Source organism: Somniosus microcephalus, chromosome 3, assembly GCF_052327205.1.
Source record: "Somniosus microcephalus isolate GS21.2 chromosome 3, FLI_Smic_1.0, whole genome shotgun sequence".
Classification (NCBI taxonomy): domain Eukaryota; kingdom Metazoa; phylum Chordata; class Chondrichthyes; order Squaliformes; family Somniosidae; genus Somniosus; species Somniosus microcephalus.
Window position 1 is genome coordinate 10,491,740 of NC_140989.1, and position 16,040 is coordinate 10,507,779.

The window sequence follows — 16,040 nt, forward strand, 5'->3', positions numbered from 1 at the left end:
CGCTGGACAAAGCTTTCAGTATGGCAGTATCACACGAAGCAGCCGCAAGGGGCGCTGCAGAGATACAACGGAGACCGCAAGAATATGGCACCAATGAAATGTCCTATGGAACAGGGAAGTGCTATCGCTGCGGCAGAACAACACATGACCAGAAAGATTGTTGGTTCAAGGACCAAGTGTGCAGACAGTGTGGGAAAGCAGGACACATAGCAAGAGTCTGCAGGTCTGGGAAGAAAACCAATAGTAAGAAATCTCCACAGGAGAAGTACAAAAAGGTACACCAGGTGATGGACAGTGGTTCAGACGAACAGAAAAGTGACACAGACTCCGGAAGCAAGGAGCTGGGTTGTCTGAAACTACATAAGGTAACCGAAATGGAGGATCACCAGACTATCTGGGTTACACTCAAGATAGACGGAGTCCAAGTGAAAATGGAATTGGACACAGGGTCAGCTCTAACAGTCATAAATCAAAGAGACTACAAACGGCTATTGTCACACATACCCTTGAAAGCTACAGAGATTGTCTTGAAGACGTATACGGGGCAAAAAGTCTACCCCAAAGGAAAAATAAGGGTGAAAGTGACATATAAAGGCCAGGAAATACCTAAAATGGATACATATGTATTGCCAGATGGAGGACCACCACTGCTAGGACGTGAATGGATCCAGAAGATACAATTAGATTGGCATGCCATACAGGCACTGAAGGTTGAGGCCAAAAAGGATGACGACGTCACACCTGGACAACTGTCAAAAATGCTAACTGACGCAAAAGAAGTGTTCCAGGAGGGACAAGGAACACTAAAAGGAATAACAGGAATGATTAAAATAGAGGAAAATGCAAGCGCAAAGTTTCTGAAGGCCAGACCAGTGCTTTATGCGATCAGACCAGCTGTTGAAGCAGAGCTGGAAGGGTTGGAACGTTCAGGAGTACTGTCCAAAGTGGACTGGAGCGAGTGCGCTACACCCATCGTTCCTGTAATGAAGAGGTCGTTGAGTAATACACCTGGGGAACCAAAGAAGGTCCGCATCTGTGGGGATTTTAAGGTGACAGTGAACCCAGTCCTTCGCACAGTACAATATCCGCTTCCACGAATTGAGGATATTTTCGCCTCGCTATCTGGAGGTAAACGCTTCACCAAAATTGATCTAGCCCAGGCGTACTTGCAAATGGAGGTAGAAGAAGCTTCGAAACAATACCTTACGATCAACACTCATAAAGGTCTCTATCAATACAACCGGCTGGTGTTTGGAGTAGCCTCGGCTCCGGCTATCTGGCAAAGGGCGATGGATCAGGTCCTGCAAGGGATTCCAGGGACCCAGTGTTATTTGGACGACATCTTGGTCATGGGCGAAAATGACGGTGATCCCCTCGCCAACTTGGAGAAGGTGCTCACCAGATTAAAGGAGTATGGGCTACGAGCTAATCACCACAAGTGCGAGTTTTTCCAGAAACAGATCTCGTATTGTGGCCACGTCATCGATGGGGTTACAGAGAGGTTACATAAGCCCCCTGACAAGATTGAGGCAGTAGTCAAGGCTCCAGCACCGGAAAATGTGTCACAACTGAGGTCGTTCCTCGGGCTGGTAAACTACTACAAGTTCTTACCAAATTTGTCTGCGGTATTACACCCACTGAACACCCTACTGCAAACAGGGGTACCATGGAAGTGGGATGACGAACATAGACGAGCTTTCCAGAAGTGCAAAGTACTGATCACATCAAAAGAGGTGTTGGCCCATTTCAACCCAGCACTACCAATTCGTTTGGCATGTGATGCATCACCCTATGGTATTGAAGCGGTGCTGTCGCACAAATTCCCAGACGGGTTGGAGAGGCCAGTAGCCTTTGCGTCTCGGTCACTAACCTCAGCCGAGCGCAACTATGCCCAGATTGACAGGGAGGCCCTCAGCCTAGTATGGGGAGTAAAAAAATTCAACCACTATCTGCATGGGCAGAAGTTCACCTTGCTGACTGACCACCAACCACTTGTCTCCATCTTTAATCCTAAGAAGGGCGTTCCAGTGATGACTGCACAGCGGTTACAAAGATGGTCCCTGTTTCTAGGGGCGAATCAATATGAAATAGAATATAAAGGCACAAAACAGCATGGGAACACTGATGGGCTATCGCGCCTGCCACTGCCTACTGTGGAGGAAGCACCAGCAGTGGACCCTATCGAGATATTTTATTCGTCAATAATTGAACGATTGCCAGTAACAAACGCAGATATAGAGGAGCTCCGAAATGATCCGACGCTGTCGCGGGTATATGAATTGACGGTGAGGGGATGGCCAACACATGGCGACTCACTGTTGCCAGCATTCTCATCCAGAAGAGAACAGCTGTCAGTATGCCAGGGGACAGTGATGTGTGGATCCAGAGTGGTGATTCCACCCAAGTTAAGGGAGAGAGTGCTAAATGAGCTACATGAAGGTCATCTGGGGGGAGTGAAAATGAAAAGCCTTGCTAGGGCTTATGTGTGGTGGCCGGGAATCGATCAACAAATCGAAGACCTAACTAAGAGCTGCTTAGGATGCCAGAAGGTCCAAAATGCACCACCACATGCCCCTCTACACCCATGGGAGTGGCCCTCCTCTCCATGGCAATGGGTGCATATTGATTTTGCTGGTCCATTCATGGACTCAATGTTCTTAATAGCAGTGGATGCTCATTCAAAGTGGCCTGAGGTGATAAAAATGTCTTCAACCACTACAGAGAAAACGATTGCAGTCCTACGGACCATATTTGCCAGAAACGGTTTGCCAGAGCAGATTTGCTCTGATAATGGACCAGTTTGTGTCCGACAAGTTCCAAAAATTTATGAAAAGGAATGGGGTAAGGCATTACACATCCGCCCCGTATCATCCAGCCACAAATGGATTGGCTGAGAGGTTCGTACAAACCTTTAAGAAGGCAATAAAGGCTATGTAAAATGACAACATTCCGCTGCAGCACAAGGTGGACAATTTCCTGTTCGCCTACCGAGAGGTTCGTACAAACCTTTAAGAAGGCGATAAAGGCCATGTGCGACGATGAAATTCCACTACAGCATAAGATGGACAATTTCTTATTTGCCTACCAAAACACGACACATGCAGTTACCAGCCAGACCCCGGCCATGATGTTCTTGAACCGAAGGTTGAGATCTCGTCTGGACTTGCTCAGACCAAATGTGCGAAGAAATGTTGAGGACAAACAATTCCAGCACATCAATGAGAAGCCGACAAGGAGCTTCAATGTAGGGCAACCAGTCTTGGCCCGTGACTATCGAACAGAGAAATGGCAACCCGGAACGATATGTACAAGGCAGGGGCCATTAATGTACACAGTGGATGTCAGGGAGAACATTGTGAGACGCCACGTCGATCAGATCTTAGCGTCACAGGAACGCGTCAACCCCATGTCTCGAGTACCTGGGGATGAACCCGACATACCGGTAGTATCTACTTCAGACCCAGTAGCAGTGGAACCCGATGAACTACCTGATGAAAAGGGGTCAGAATCGCCTCTGCACCAAGAACAAGAACCTCCGGAAAGGCGCTATCCCGAAAGGGTCAGGAAGCCGCCCCAAAGACTGAATCTATAAATGGACTTTTGTTGTTTAATGTACGTGTTGAAATGTTAATTGGTATTTGATTAGGGGTATTACTAATCTAAAAGGGGAGGAATTGTAGTGTATGTGCCTTTAAGTCAGAACTACTTTTACAGCTCCTGTATACTGTAGTACCGGCAGTGACCACACCGGTATATAAGCTTTGCACATGCCTCTGTACCCCATCTTGAGACTACCCTCCTCCAGTAAAGACCTGTTTATTGTTCATGTACAGCATCCGTGTGATTATTTAATAACAGTATATCCTCTGAATCACGGATCCAACACTGACGATGCCACCTTCCACACTAGTGCTTCCGGCATGTCTTCCTTTATCCTCAACCGAGGATTCCCCTCTACTGTGGTTGGCACGGCCCTTGACCGTGTCCGTTCTATCTCCCGCACTTCTGCTCACCCCTTCTCCCTCCCACAACCACGATAGGGTTCCCCTTGTCCTCACCTTTCACCCCACAAGCCTCCACATTCAACGGATCATCCTCCGCCATTTCTGCCACCTCCAGCGTGATCCCACCACCAAACACATCTTCCCCTCACCTCCCCTTTCAGCATTCCAAAGGGACTCACTCCCTCCGCGACACCCTGGTCCACTCCTCTATCACCCCCAATACCCATTTCCCCTTCGCCCGGCACCTTCCCGTGCAAGCGCAGGAGATGCAGCACCTGCCCTTTCACCTCCCCGCTTCCCACTGCCCAGGGCCCCAAACACTCCTTCCAGGTGAAACAGCGATTTACTTGTACTTCTTGCAATCTAGTATACTGTATTCGCTGCTCACGATGAGGTCTCCTCTACACTGGGGAGACCAAAATGCAGATTGGGTGACCGCTTTGCGGAACACCTCCAGTCAGTCCGTAAGCGTGACCCCGAGCTTCCGGTCGCCTGTGACTTTAATTCTCCGCTCCACTCCGCCCTCTTACACTGTTCCAATGAAGCTCAACGTAAGCTCGAGGAACAGCACCTCACCTTTCGATTAGGCACGTTTAAGCCTTCTGGACTCAACATCGAGTTCAACAATTTCAGACCATAACCCTATAGTTTTTTCCCAGTTTTTTTCTCTCTCTCACCTGGCAGCTGTCGATCATTTTGCCATCGTCATTTACACTTCATCTAGAGCCATCTTTTGTTTCTTAACTTGTCCCATTACCATCTCCTTTTACCTTGCACCATCATCCCTTTTGCCTCTTACTCTCTCCTGCCTTCCATCCTATCACAGACCTTCCCTTTTGTTCTTTCCTCCCCTCCCCCCTTTCCCTGCCCCTGCATTTGCTTAAAAACCTGTTCCATCTCCAACTTTTTCCAGTTCTGACGAAGGGTCATCGACCTGAAACGTTAACTCTGTTTCTCTCTCCACAGACGCTGCCTGAACTGCTGAGTATTTCCAGCATTTTCTGTTTTTATTTCAGATTTCCAGCATCCGCAATATTTTGCTTTTATTGCAGGAAGTGAAGAAGCTGCTTTTGTTCAGACTTTAAAAAATGTTAGAGAGCAAAACAAAGATTGGGGCTCTCACATAGGGGAAAAGGTAAACATGAAATAAATATGAATAAACTTAAATAATATAAAAGATTTTTTTTTTTAAGTTTCTTAAAAATTGTATTTTTCATTAAAATGGATAAATTTGTCACTCCACAAAATTAAAATTAGTTTTGAGGACCATAACCTTTGTGAATAAATGTGAGGTTATCCACTTTGGTGGCAAAAACAGGAAGGCAGATTATTATCTGAATGGCAATAGATTGGGAGAAGGGGAAGTGCAAAGAGACCTGGGTGTCCTTGTGCACCAGTCGCTGAAGGTAAGCATGCAGGTGCAGCAGGCGGTTAAGAAGGCAAATGGTATGTTGGCCTTCGTAGCAAGAGGGTTCGAATACAGGAACAAGGATGTCTTGCTACAGCTGTACAGGGCCTTGGTGAGACCTTGAGTATTGTGTGCAGTTTTGGTCGCCTTACCTGAGGAAGGACGTTCTTGCCATGGAAGGAGTGCAGCGAAGATTCACCAGGCTGATACCTGGGATGGCAGGAATGACGTATGAGGATTGTGTCGATTGGGCTTATACTCACTGGTGTTTAGAGGATTGAGAGGGGATCTCATCGAAACCTATAAAATTCTGTCAGGCCTGGACAGACTAGATGCAGGAAGGATGTTTCGGATGGCTGGGGAGTCCAGAACCAGGGGTCATGGTCTAGGGATGGGGGGTAGGCCATTTAGGACTGAGGTGAGGAGGAATTTCTTCACCCAGAGAGTGGTGAACCTGTGGAATTCTCTACCACAGAGGGCGGTGGAGGCCAGTTCATTAAATATATTCAAGAAAGAGTTAGATATATTTCTTAAGGCTGAAGGGATCAAGAGATATGGGGAGAAGGCAGGGACAGGTTACTGAATTTGGATGATCAGCCATGATCTCATCGAATGGCGGAGCAGGCTCGAAAGGCCGAATGGCCTACTCCTGCTCCTATCTTCTATGTTTCTATGTTTAGCAGTCAACACACTGTTAAAACCCCAGCTACACCTAATCCAACAAGGTCTAACTTTTAATGGGGTATTTAACAGCGATATTACCGCGGGAAAGCCCAAGTTTTGATCAGATTCACTGATTGCTGGCTATTGGGGAGGGAGTGGGGTCCACAGCACAGCCAGTGTCGGAGCAGTGAATGACTGACCGCGATTTTAGGATTCCCGTGTTCAGATGCGCACGCGCTACATCCTGAAGTTGCGGTCAGTTTCAAAGGGATAATAACAGCGAGGCTGTTCGTTCACCGTTATTCCCTACCGCTAATTCCGGGAGCAGGTGAGCTAAACAGACCAGAGAGACCCCGTGATCAATCTGTGCTGTTAGCTGGTCGCAGCACTGTGGCAATAGGCCAGCTACACATGGTCTCAATGCATTGGTTCGATAGCAAACGCTTGAAGCAGAGGAAGATGCAGCAGTGGGATTGGTTTGGGATCGCTGCAGCAGATACAATGGGCTGAATGGCCTCCTTCTGTGCTATAAACTCCTATTGTTCCCTGGGTTAGGGACAGGGGAAAAATAAACCTGGGTTCGCTAAACAATCACCCGTTGGAAGAATGTGTGCGAGCGCGCACGGGTGAGTGCGAAAGTGAGTGCATGCGAGTGCGAGTGCATGCAAGAGTGAGTGATTGCGTGCGAGTGTGAGCGTGTTCGAGAGTAAGTGATTGCATGTGAGTGTGAGCGTGCGAGAGCGAGTAACTGCGTGTGCGGGGGGCGAATTGGGGTTAAGTGTGTACAGTGCCCGGGACCCAGGGCCCGGTGCTAGAAGCATGTTTGCGTGTACAGAAATCGTGTGGGACCAGGAGTGGCTTTAACTGGGATTCCTGTCCTGCCACAAAGACCCTTTAGAGGAGGTGCGGGGAATGGGGGGAAGGCGATGGACTGTGGAATCCTGCCCCTGCGGGGAGAAGAGCAGGTTCAGGGAAAATCTTACTCAACGCCTCCGGAAAACAAATGGCATAAAACCTGGAATTAGCTCCTTGGCAACAACAGAAATAGAGCGAGGCGCCTGTGAGTGAGCGTGTAGCCGTGAACTCACTATTATTTGATAAAAATATACACACGTTTATTTGACCATTAGATACTAAAAAAGAGAATGATCACAGTGAGTGAGTCAGACTGCAGGAGCATCGAGTCTGGGAGGCAGGGAATGGTCCGAGTTTCCGATCTGGGAGACGAGGAACGGTCCAGAGTTTCAAAGCGCAAGGAATAAAATTCCTTCCTTCTGTCAATGAAGACCATTTATAAACGCCGCTGTCTGACGGCGTATTATTCTACGGAGCCGGGACTGGGTTATGAGCGGCTGGAGTTCCACAATGGAGTGAGGCCTTTACTGTCCTCGGGCTGTTTATACACTCGCTACTGAGTCAGGGAGACCCGCACAAGCTGCGAGCATCCACAGAAATTCTGGTCCCGCTTGTTTCAACTCAATGAGCATCAAACAGAACTGAACCACCTGCGGTCAGTGCCCTCGACCCTCGACCCCGGCCTGCGGTCAGTGCCCTCGACCCTCGACCCCGGCCTGCGGACAGTGCCCTCGACCCCGGCCTGCGGTCAGTGCCCTCGACACTCGACCCCAGCCTGCGGTCAGTGCCCTCGACCCGGGACCCCAGCCTGCAGTCAGTGCCCTCGACACTTGACCCCGGCCTGCGGACAGCGCCCTCGACCCGGGACCCCGGCCTGCGGTCAGTGCCCTCGACACTCGACCCCAGCCTGCGGTCAGTGCCCTCGACCCGGGACCCCGGCCCGCGGTCAGTGCCCTCGACACTCGACCCCGGCCTGCGGACAGTGCCCTCGACCCCAGCCTGCAGTCAGTGCCCTCGACACTCGACCCCAGCCTGCGGTCAGTGCCCTCGACCCGGGACCCCGGCCTGCGGTCAGTGCCCTTGACACTCGACCCCGGCCTGCAGACAGCGCCCTCGACCCTCGCCTGCAGTCAGAGCCCTCGATCCTGGCCTGCGGTCAGCGCCCTCGAGCCCCGGCCTGCGGTCTCGACCCCGGCCTGCGGTCAGCGCCCTCGAGCCCCAGCCTGCGGTCAGCGCCCTCGAGCCCCGGCCTGCGGTCAGCGCCCTCGACCCCCGGCCTGCGGTCAGTGCCCTCGAGCCCCGGCCTGCGGTCAGTGCCCTCGACCCCGGCCTGCGGTCAGTGCCCTCGACCCCGGCCTGCGGTCAGTGCCCTCGACCCCGGCCTGCGGTCAGTGCCCTCGACCCCGGCCTGCGGTCAGTGCCCTCGACCCCGGCCTGCGGTCAGTGCCCTCGACCCCGGCCTGCGGTCAGTGCCCTCGCCCCCGACCCTGGCCTGCGTTCAGTGCCCTCGACCCCCGACCCTGGCCTGCGGTCAGTGCCCCCGACCCTGGCCTGCGGTCAGTGCCCTCAACCCCCGACCCTGGCCTGCGGTCAGTGCCCTCAACCCCCGACCCTGGCCTGCGGTCAGTGCCCTCGACCCCCGACCCTGGCCTGCGGTCAGTGCCCCAGACCCTGGCCTGCGGTCAGTGCCCTCAACCCCCGACCCTGGCCTGCGGTCAGTGCCCTCAACCCCCGACCCTGGCCTGCAGTCAGTGCCCTCGACCCCCGACCCTGGCCTGCGGTCAGTGCCCTCGACCACAGCTGGATTGTGTTTGGTGTGTCCTGAGCAGGTGCACTTGCTTCTCTGGGTGGTAGAAGTATTGCCCCAGGCGATAGGACATCTCCTCCGTGCTGATCCACTGTTGCTCCTTGAACTCAGGAAAGAAGAAGGAGATTTCCTTCGCTGCCGATTCTGGCGAGTCTGAAAGTGAAAAACAAGAAACACGTATCAGAACGGAGCAGAGAGCGGCATTTCAAAACACTCAGATCTCACAGTGGACTCCTGTACTGAACTTGCTCATTCAAAGAGGGTTCAGGGTTAGAGAGGGTTCTGTGAACCTGATTTTTCCACCTCCATTTATAAAACCAAAACTCGATACAGTTAAATAATTTGAATTTCACAGAATCTTACAGCCCAGAAGGAGGCCATTCGGCCCATCGTGCCTGTGCCGGCTCTTTGAAAGAGCTCTCCAATTAGTCCCACACGCTTCCTCTTTCCCCAGAGCCCTGCAAATTTTAGTATATATCCAAATAAACTTATTTCAACTAAGGGGCACAATTTTAAAATTTGCAGATGACACAAAACTTGGAAGTGTAGTAATCAGTGAGGAAGATAGTGATAGACTTCACGAAGACACAGGCAGGCTGACGGAATGAGCGGACACACGGCAGATGAAATTCAATGCAGAAAAGTGTGAGGTGATCCATTTTGGTAAGCAGAATGAGGAAAGAGCACACACACTAAATGGTACAATTTTGAAGGGAGTGCATGAACACAGAGACCTGGGGGTGTTTGTGCACAAATCTTTGAAGGTGGCAGGACAGGTTAACACAGTTAATAAAGCACATAGGGTCCTGGGCTTTCTAAATAGAGCATAAAAGTTAGGAAGTAACGCTAAAACTATATAAAACACTAGTTCGACCCCAGCTGGAGCATTGGGTCCAAGTCTGGGCACCACACTTTCGGAAGGATGTGAAGGCTTTGGAGAGGGTGCAGAAGAGATTGACGAGAATGGTTCCAGGGATGGTATACGTGGATAGACTGGAGAAGCTGGGGTTGTTCTCCTTGGAGCAGAGAAGGTTGAGAGGAGGATTGTTAGAGGTGTTTAAAATCATGACGGGGTTTAGATAGAGTAAATAAAGAGAAACTGTTTCCAATGGCTGAAGGGTCGATAACCAGAGGGCACAGATTTAAGGTGATTGGCAAAAGAACCAGAGGTGACAGGAGGAAAACCTTTTTACGCAGCGAGTGTTTGGGATTTGGAATGCGCTGCCTGATAGGGCGGTGGAGGCAGATTCAATAGCAGCCTTCAAAAGGGAATTGGATAAATACTTGAAGGAGAAAATTGCAGGGATATGGGGAAAGAGCGGGGGAGTGAGACTGACTGGATAGGTCTTCGAAAGAGCCGGCACGGACTCCGAGCTGAATGGCCTCCTTCTGTGCTGTGCTATTCTATAAGTGAAGATCACAGGGTCAAACCGAGGCTGCTTGGTTCAAGGTGGAGTGCGCAGGCTATTAGCAGACAGCAGAGCCCTGGTGTAGCAGTCAGTGTGGGCTGAAGGGAGCTCCTCATGTCTTGAGCAAGCACAGCCCAAAGCTTCTAATAAAACTATTCAGGAACAGGGAGGGGGAGAAACAGGACACAGATTCACGAGGGGCGAAGCACAGCTATTACTGAACCAATGTGGACAACTTGACTAGGCTCAATGATCACACTGAACCCAGGCCATCAATAGGATCTGTGCTCGTCGGTGGCTCAGGGCACTTCATGGTGGTACAGGGAGGGCCGAGTGCAGGCAGTTTAGCAGCACTCACTCCTAGAGAGGCGATCTTATTGAAACATATAAGATTGTGAAGGGGCTTGATCGGGTGGATGCGGTGAGGATGTTCCCAATGATGGGTGAAACTAGAACTAGGGGGCATAATCTTAAAATAAGGGGCTGCTCTTTCAAAACTGAGATGATGAGAAACTTCTTCACTCAGAGGGTGGTAGGTTTGTGGAATTTGCTGCCCCAGAAAGCTGTGGAAGCTACATCATTAAATAAATTTAAAACAGAAATAGATAGTTTCCTAGAAGTAAAGGGAATTAAGGGTTACGGGGAGCGGGCAGGAAACTGGACATGAGTCTAGGTTCGGAATGGTCGTGGCCCTGTGGGTAGTGGAGTCGGCCCAGGGGCCGTGTAGCCTGGTTCTGCTCCTACTGTGTTCTAATTCTGTGTTAGATTTCAGGAGATGGTTTTATTCCTGTTCCTGGCTGGGGTGGAGATCGCCTTTACAGAAGGTAAGTACTGTAGAAAATATAGGGACAGAGTGATCTCCTGGAAGAATTTCGATCGCCTAGATTGGTCGGAGAGGAATTTCCCAGATTTTTTTCTCCCAAATTGGCCATTGGGTCTTTATCTGGTTTTTCGCCTCTCCCGGGAGATCACATGGGTTCGGGTGGATGCACAGTGATAGAAGATTTGAGGTTAGGATCAGATCAGCCATGATCTTATTGAATGGTGGAGCAGGCTCGAGGGGCCGATTGGCCTACTCCTGCTCCTATTTCTTCTGTTCTTATGTTAGTCCTGGCAGTTTCGCAGCACTCGCTCCAAGTCCCGTCCACCCCTGCTCGCTGACCTACTTTGGCTCCCGGTTAAGCAACGCCTTGATTTTAAAATTCTCATCCTTGTTTTCATATCCCTCCATGGCCTCACCTCTGTAATCTCCTCCAGCCCTACAACCCTCCGAGATCACTCCTCCAATTCTGGCCTCTTGAGCATCCCTGATTTTAATCACTCCACCATTGGCGGCCGTGCCTTCAGCTGCCAAGGCCCTAAAGCTCTGGAATTCCCTCCCTAAACCTCTCCGCCTCTCTACCTCTCTCTCCTCCTTTAAGACGCTCCTTAAAACCTACCTCTTTGACCAAGCTTTTGGTCACTTGTCTGAATAGTCCTTATGTGACTTGGTGTCAAATTTTGTTTGATAATCGCTCCTGTGAAGCGCCTTGGGACATTTCACTACGTTAAAGGCGCTATATAAATGCAAGTTGTTGTTGCTGAGCCCAGGGAGAGCTCCCTCAGTAACGATCAACTCCGCTAAACTGGCTGCACTCCTCCCACACCAAGTGGTCTCACAACACAAGGAGTCGGAGCCTCAGCATCTCTGTCATTCAGGGCAGGGCGTCTTCAGAAATATCTAAACCATCCTCCTGCATTAATGCGCCGATATTATTAGATAAAGCGTCATCGGAGCCCAGCCCGGAGGAGTTCCTGGACCTGGCCAGAGATCGGATGAAGAGTTCTACACCTGAAATGTTCGCCTGACTGTGCTGGGTGCGGCCGGTATTGGCTGGTGTTATTGTAGGAGTAACTCAGTGACGGCGTGAGGGAGTGAGGCTAGTGACAGGCGATACTGCAGTGGTGGAAGTAAGTGATGGGACATTAGACTAAAGCTGTCTCTGTTTGAGGTACCCTTCAATACAGTAAGGACAGGTATAAATTGAAGCAGATTAACAATGGAAACTGAAGAGAAATGAGAGAGAGATTGGGCAGAGATAAAGGAAGAAGGTTACCAATCTCTCCAGTGACGGTTCCCTGTTAGTCCCTGTAAAGGGGTCTTTGAACGGAGCCTGCGTCCGGGTCTCCTCACCTGAACCATGTGTGGTGTTCCTGGTGTCCGTCAGCCCATAGTCACCACGGATCGATTGCGGAGCGGTGTAGCGCGCGCGGAACACCCTGGTGGGCCCCATCAGGTGGCGCCAGTGCGAGATAGCGTCCTCGTGAGCCAGGATGTACGCTCTCATGGGTCCACTGCCAAACAGAGAAGAGGTGAAACAGCGAGGTTAAAGGAAAGGTAACTCCGCCAACACCTGGGCAAAGGGGGAGGGGTAACCGCCAGAAATCTGGACCTGTGTGAGTCACAGTAAAACCCACCTGGCCATGAACTCCACCACTCGCTGATAGAAGAATCTGCCTGTAAATATACAAATCAGAAAAAGACACTTACACGAATGAAGAAAATAGACCAATAAACAAGTGTAGTCCATCCACCTGAACGGGGGCTTGTGCAGCCCCTCCGACAGTGCGTCACTCCCTCAGTGCAGCCCCTCCCGACAGTGCATCGCTCCCTCAGTACCACCCCTCCGACAGTGCGTCGCTCCCTCAGTACCGCCCCTCCGACAGTGCGTCGCTCCCTCAGTACTGTCCTTCCGACAGTGCAGCCCCTCCCGACAGTGCATCGCTCCCTCAGTACTGTCCTTCCGACAGTGCAGCCCCTCCGACAGTGCATCGCTCCCTCAGTACTGTCCTTCCGACAGTGCAGCCCCTCCGACAGTGCGTCGCTCCCTCAGTACCACCCCTCCGACAGTGCGTCGCTCCCTCAGTACCGCCCCTCCGACAGTGCGTCACTCCCTCAGTGCAGCCCCTCTGACAGTGCGTCGCTCCCTCAGTGCAGCCCCTCCGACAGTGCGTCGCTCCCTCAGTACTGTCCTTCCGACAGTGCAGCCCCTCCGACAGTGCGTCGCTCCCTCAGTACTGTCCTTCCGACAGTGCAGCCCCTCCGACAGTACATCGCTCCCTCAGTACTGCCCCTCCGACAGTGCAGCCCCTCCGACAGTGCGTCGCTCCCTCAATACTGCCCCTCCCTCAGTGCAGCCCCTCCGACAGTGCGTCGCTCGCTCAATACTGCCCCTCCCTCAGTGCAGCCCCTCCGACAGTGAGTCGCTCGCTCAGTACTGCCCCACCGACAGTGCAGCCCCTCCGACAATGCGTCGCTCCCTCAGTACCACCCCTCCGACAGTGCGTCGCTCCCTCAGTACTGCCCCTGACAGTGCAGCGCTCCCTCAGTACCACCCCTCCGACAGTGCGGCACTCCCTCAGTACTGCCCCTCCGACAGTGCGTCGCTCCCTCAGTACTGCCCCTCCGACAGTGCAGTGCTCCCTCAGTACTGCCCCTCCGACAGTGCGGCACTCCCTCAGTACTGCCCCTCCGGCAGTGCGTCGCTCCCTCAGTACTGCACCTCCGACAGTGCAGCGCTTCCTCCCCGGCATCGACCTCAGCACCGGCACACCCAGCCCAGTCGACCCTGCAAAGTCCTCATTAACATTTGGGGACTTGTGCCAAAATTGGGAGAGCTGTCCCACAGACTAGTCATGCAACAGCCTGACATAGTCACACTCACAGAATCATACCTTTCAGCCAATGTCCCAAACTCCTCCATCACCATCCCTGGGTATGTCCTGACCCACTGGCAGGACAGACCCACCAGGGGTGGCGGCACAGTGGTATACACTCAGGAAGGGGGGGCCCTGGGAGTCCTCAACATTGACTCCAGACCCCATGAAGTCTCATGACTTCAGGTCAAGCATGGGCAAGGAAACCTCCTGCTGATTACCACCTACCGCCCTCCCTCAGCTGAGGAATCAGTACTCCTCCATGTTGAACACCACTTGGAAGAAGCACTGAGAGTAGCAAGGGCACAGAATGTACTCTGGGTGGAGGACTTCAATGTCCATCACCAAGAGTGGCTCGGTAGCACCACCACTGACCGAGCTGGCCGAGTCCTGAGGGACATAACGGCCAGACTGGGCCTGTGGCAGGTGGCGAGAGAACCAACGCAAGGGAAAAACCCACTTGACATCGTCCTCACCAATCTACCTGTTGCAGATGCATCTGTCCATGACAGCATTGGTAGCAGTGACCACCGCACTGTCCTTGTGGAGACGAAGTCCCATCTTCAGAGTGAGGACACCCTCCATTGTGTTGTGTGGCACTACCATCGTGCTAAATGGGATTGATTCAGAACAGATCTAGCAGCTCAAAACTGGGCATCCATGAAGTGCTGTGGGCCATCAGCAGCAGCAGAATTGTATTCCACCACAATCTGTGACCTCATGGCCCAGCATATCCCTCACTCTACCAGTGGACCAACCCTGCTTCAATAAGGAGTGTAGAGGAGCATGCCAGGAGCAGCACCAGGCATACCTAAAAATGAGGTGCCAACCTGGGGAAGCTGCAACACAGGACTACATGCATGCTAAACAGTGGAAGCAGCATGCTATACATAAGAACATAAGAAGTTGGAGCAGGAGTTGGCCATACGGCCCCTCGGGCCTGCTCCGCCATTCAATAGGATCATGGCTGATCCGAACCTAGACTCACGTCCACTTCCCTGCCTGCTCCCCGTAACCCCGAATTCCCTTATCAGCTAGGAAACTGTCTATCTCCGTTTTAAATTTATTTAATGTCGCAGCTTCCACAGCTCTCTGAGGTAGCAAATTCCATAGATTTACTACCCTCTGAGTGAAGAAGTTTCTCCTCATCTCAGTTTTGAAAGGGCAGCCCCTTATTCTAAGATTATGCCCCCTAGTTCTAGTCTCACCCATCAGTGGAAACATCCTCCCCGCATCCACCCGATCAAGCCCCCTCACAATCTTATATGTTTCGATAAGATCGCCTCTCATTCTTCTGAATTCCAATGAGTAGAGGCCCAACCTACTCAACCTTTCCTCATAAGTCAACCCCCTCATCTCCGGAATCAACCGAGTGAACCTTCTCTGAACCACCTCGAGAGCAAGTATATCTTTTCTTAAATATGGAAACCAAAACTGTACGCAGTATTCCAGGTGTGGCCTCACCAGTACCCTGTATAACTGCAGCAAGACTTCCCTGCTTTTATACTCCATCCCCCTTGCAATAAAAGCCAAGATTCCATTGGCCTTCCTGATCACCTGCTGTACCTGCATACTAACCTTCTGTGTTTCATGCACCAGGACCCCCAGATCCCTTTGTACTGTAGCACTTTGCAATTTCTCTCCATTTAGATAACTTGCTCTTTGATTTTTTCTGCCAAAGTGCATAACCTCACACTTTCCAACATTATATTCCATCTGCCAAATTTCTGCCCACTCACTTAGCCTGTCTATGTCCTTTTGCAGGTTTTTTATGTCCTCCTCACTCACTGTTTTCCCTCCCATCTTTGTATCGTCGGCAAACTTGGATACATTGCACTTGGTCCCTTCCTCCAAATCGTTAATATAGATTGTAAAGAGTTGGGGTCCCAGCACTGACCCCTGCGGAACACCACTAGTTACTGATTGCCAACCCGAAAATGAACCATTTATCCCAACTCTCTGTTTTCTGTTAGATAGCCAATCTTCCACCCATGCCAGTATATTACCCCCAATCCCGTGATTTTTTATCTTGTGCAGTAATCTTTTGTGTGGCACCTTGTCAAATGCTTTTTGGAAGTCCAAATACACCACATCCACTGGTTCCCCTTTATCCACCCTGTTTGTTACGTCCTCAAAGAATTCGAGCAAATTTGTCAAATATGACTTCACTTTCATAAAACCATGCTGACTCTGTCCGA

General features: G+C 51.3%; 1 protein-coding gene across 2 annotated transcripts in view; it reads right to left on the minus strand.

Moving 5' to 3' along the window:
- Positions 1 to 5,171: 5,171 nt before the first annotated feature.
- nme6 (NME/NM23 nucleoside diphosphate kinase 6) overlaps positions 5,172 to 16,040 on the minus strand; it is a 41,979-nt gene continuing 31,110 nt past the window's right edge. For both annotated transcript variants that reach the window (XM_085979112.1, XM_085979118.1), the window contains exons 4-6: positions 12,604 to 12,643; positions 12,320 to 12,480; positions 5,172 to 8,890 (exon numbers count right to left, since the gene is read on the minus strand). In XM_085979112.1, the coding sequence (XP_085835238.1) occupies positions 8,712 to 8,890; positions 12,320 to 12,480; positions 12,604 to 12,643 (380 nt within the window). In that variant the 3' untranslated portion in view covers positions 5,172 to 8,711. The remainder of the gene's footprint in view (positions 8,891 to 12,319; positions 12,481 to 12,603; positions 12,644 to 16,040) is intronic.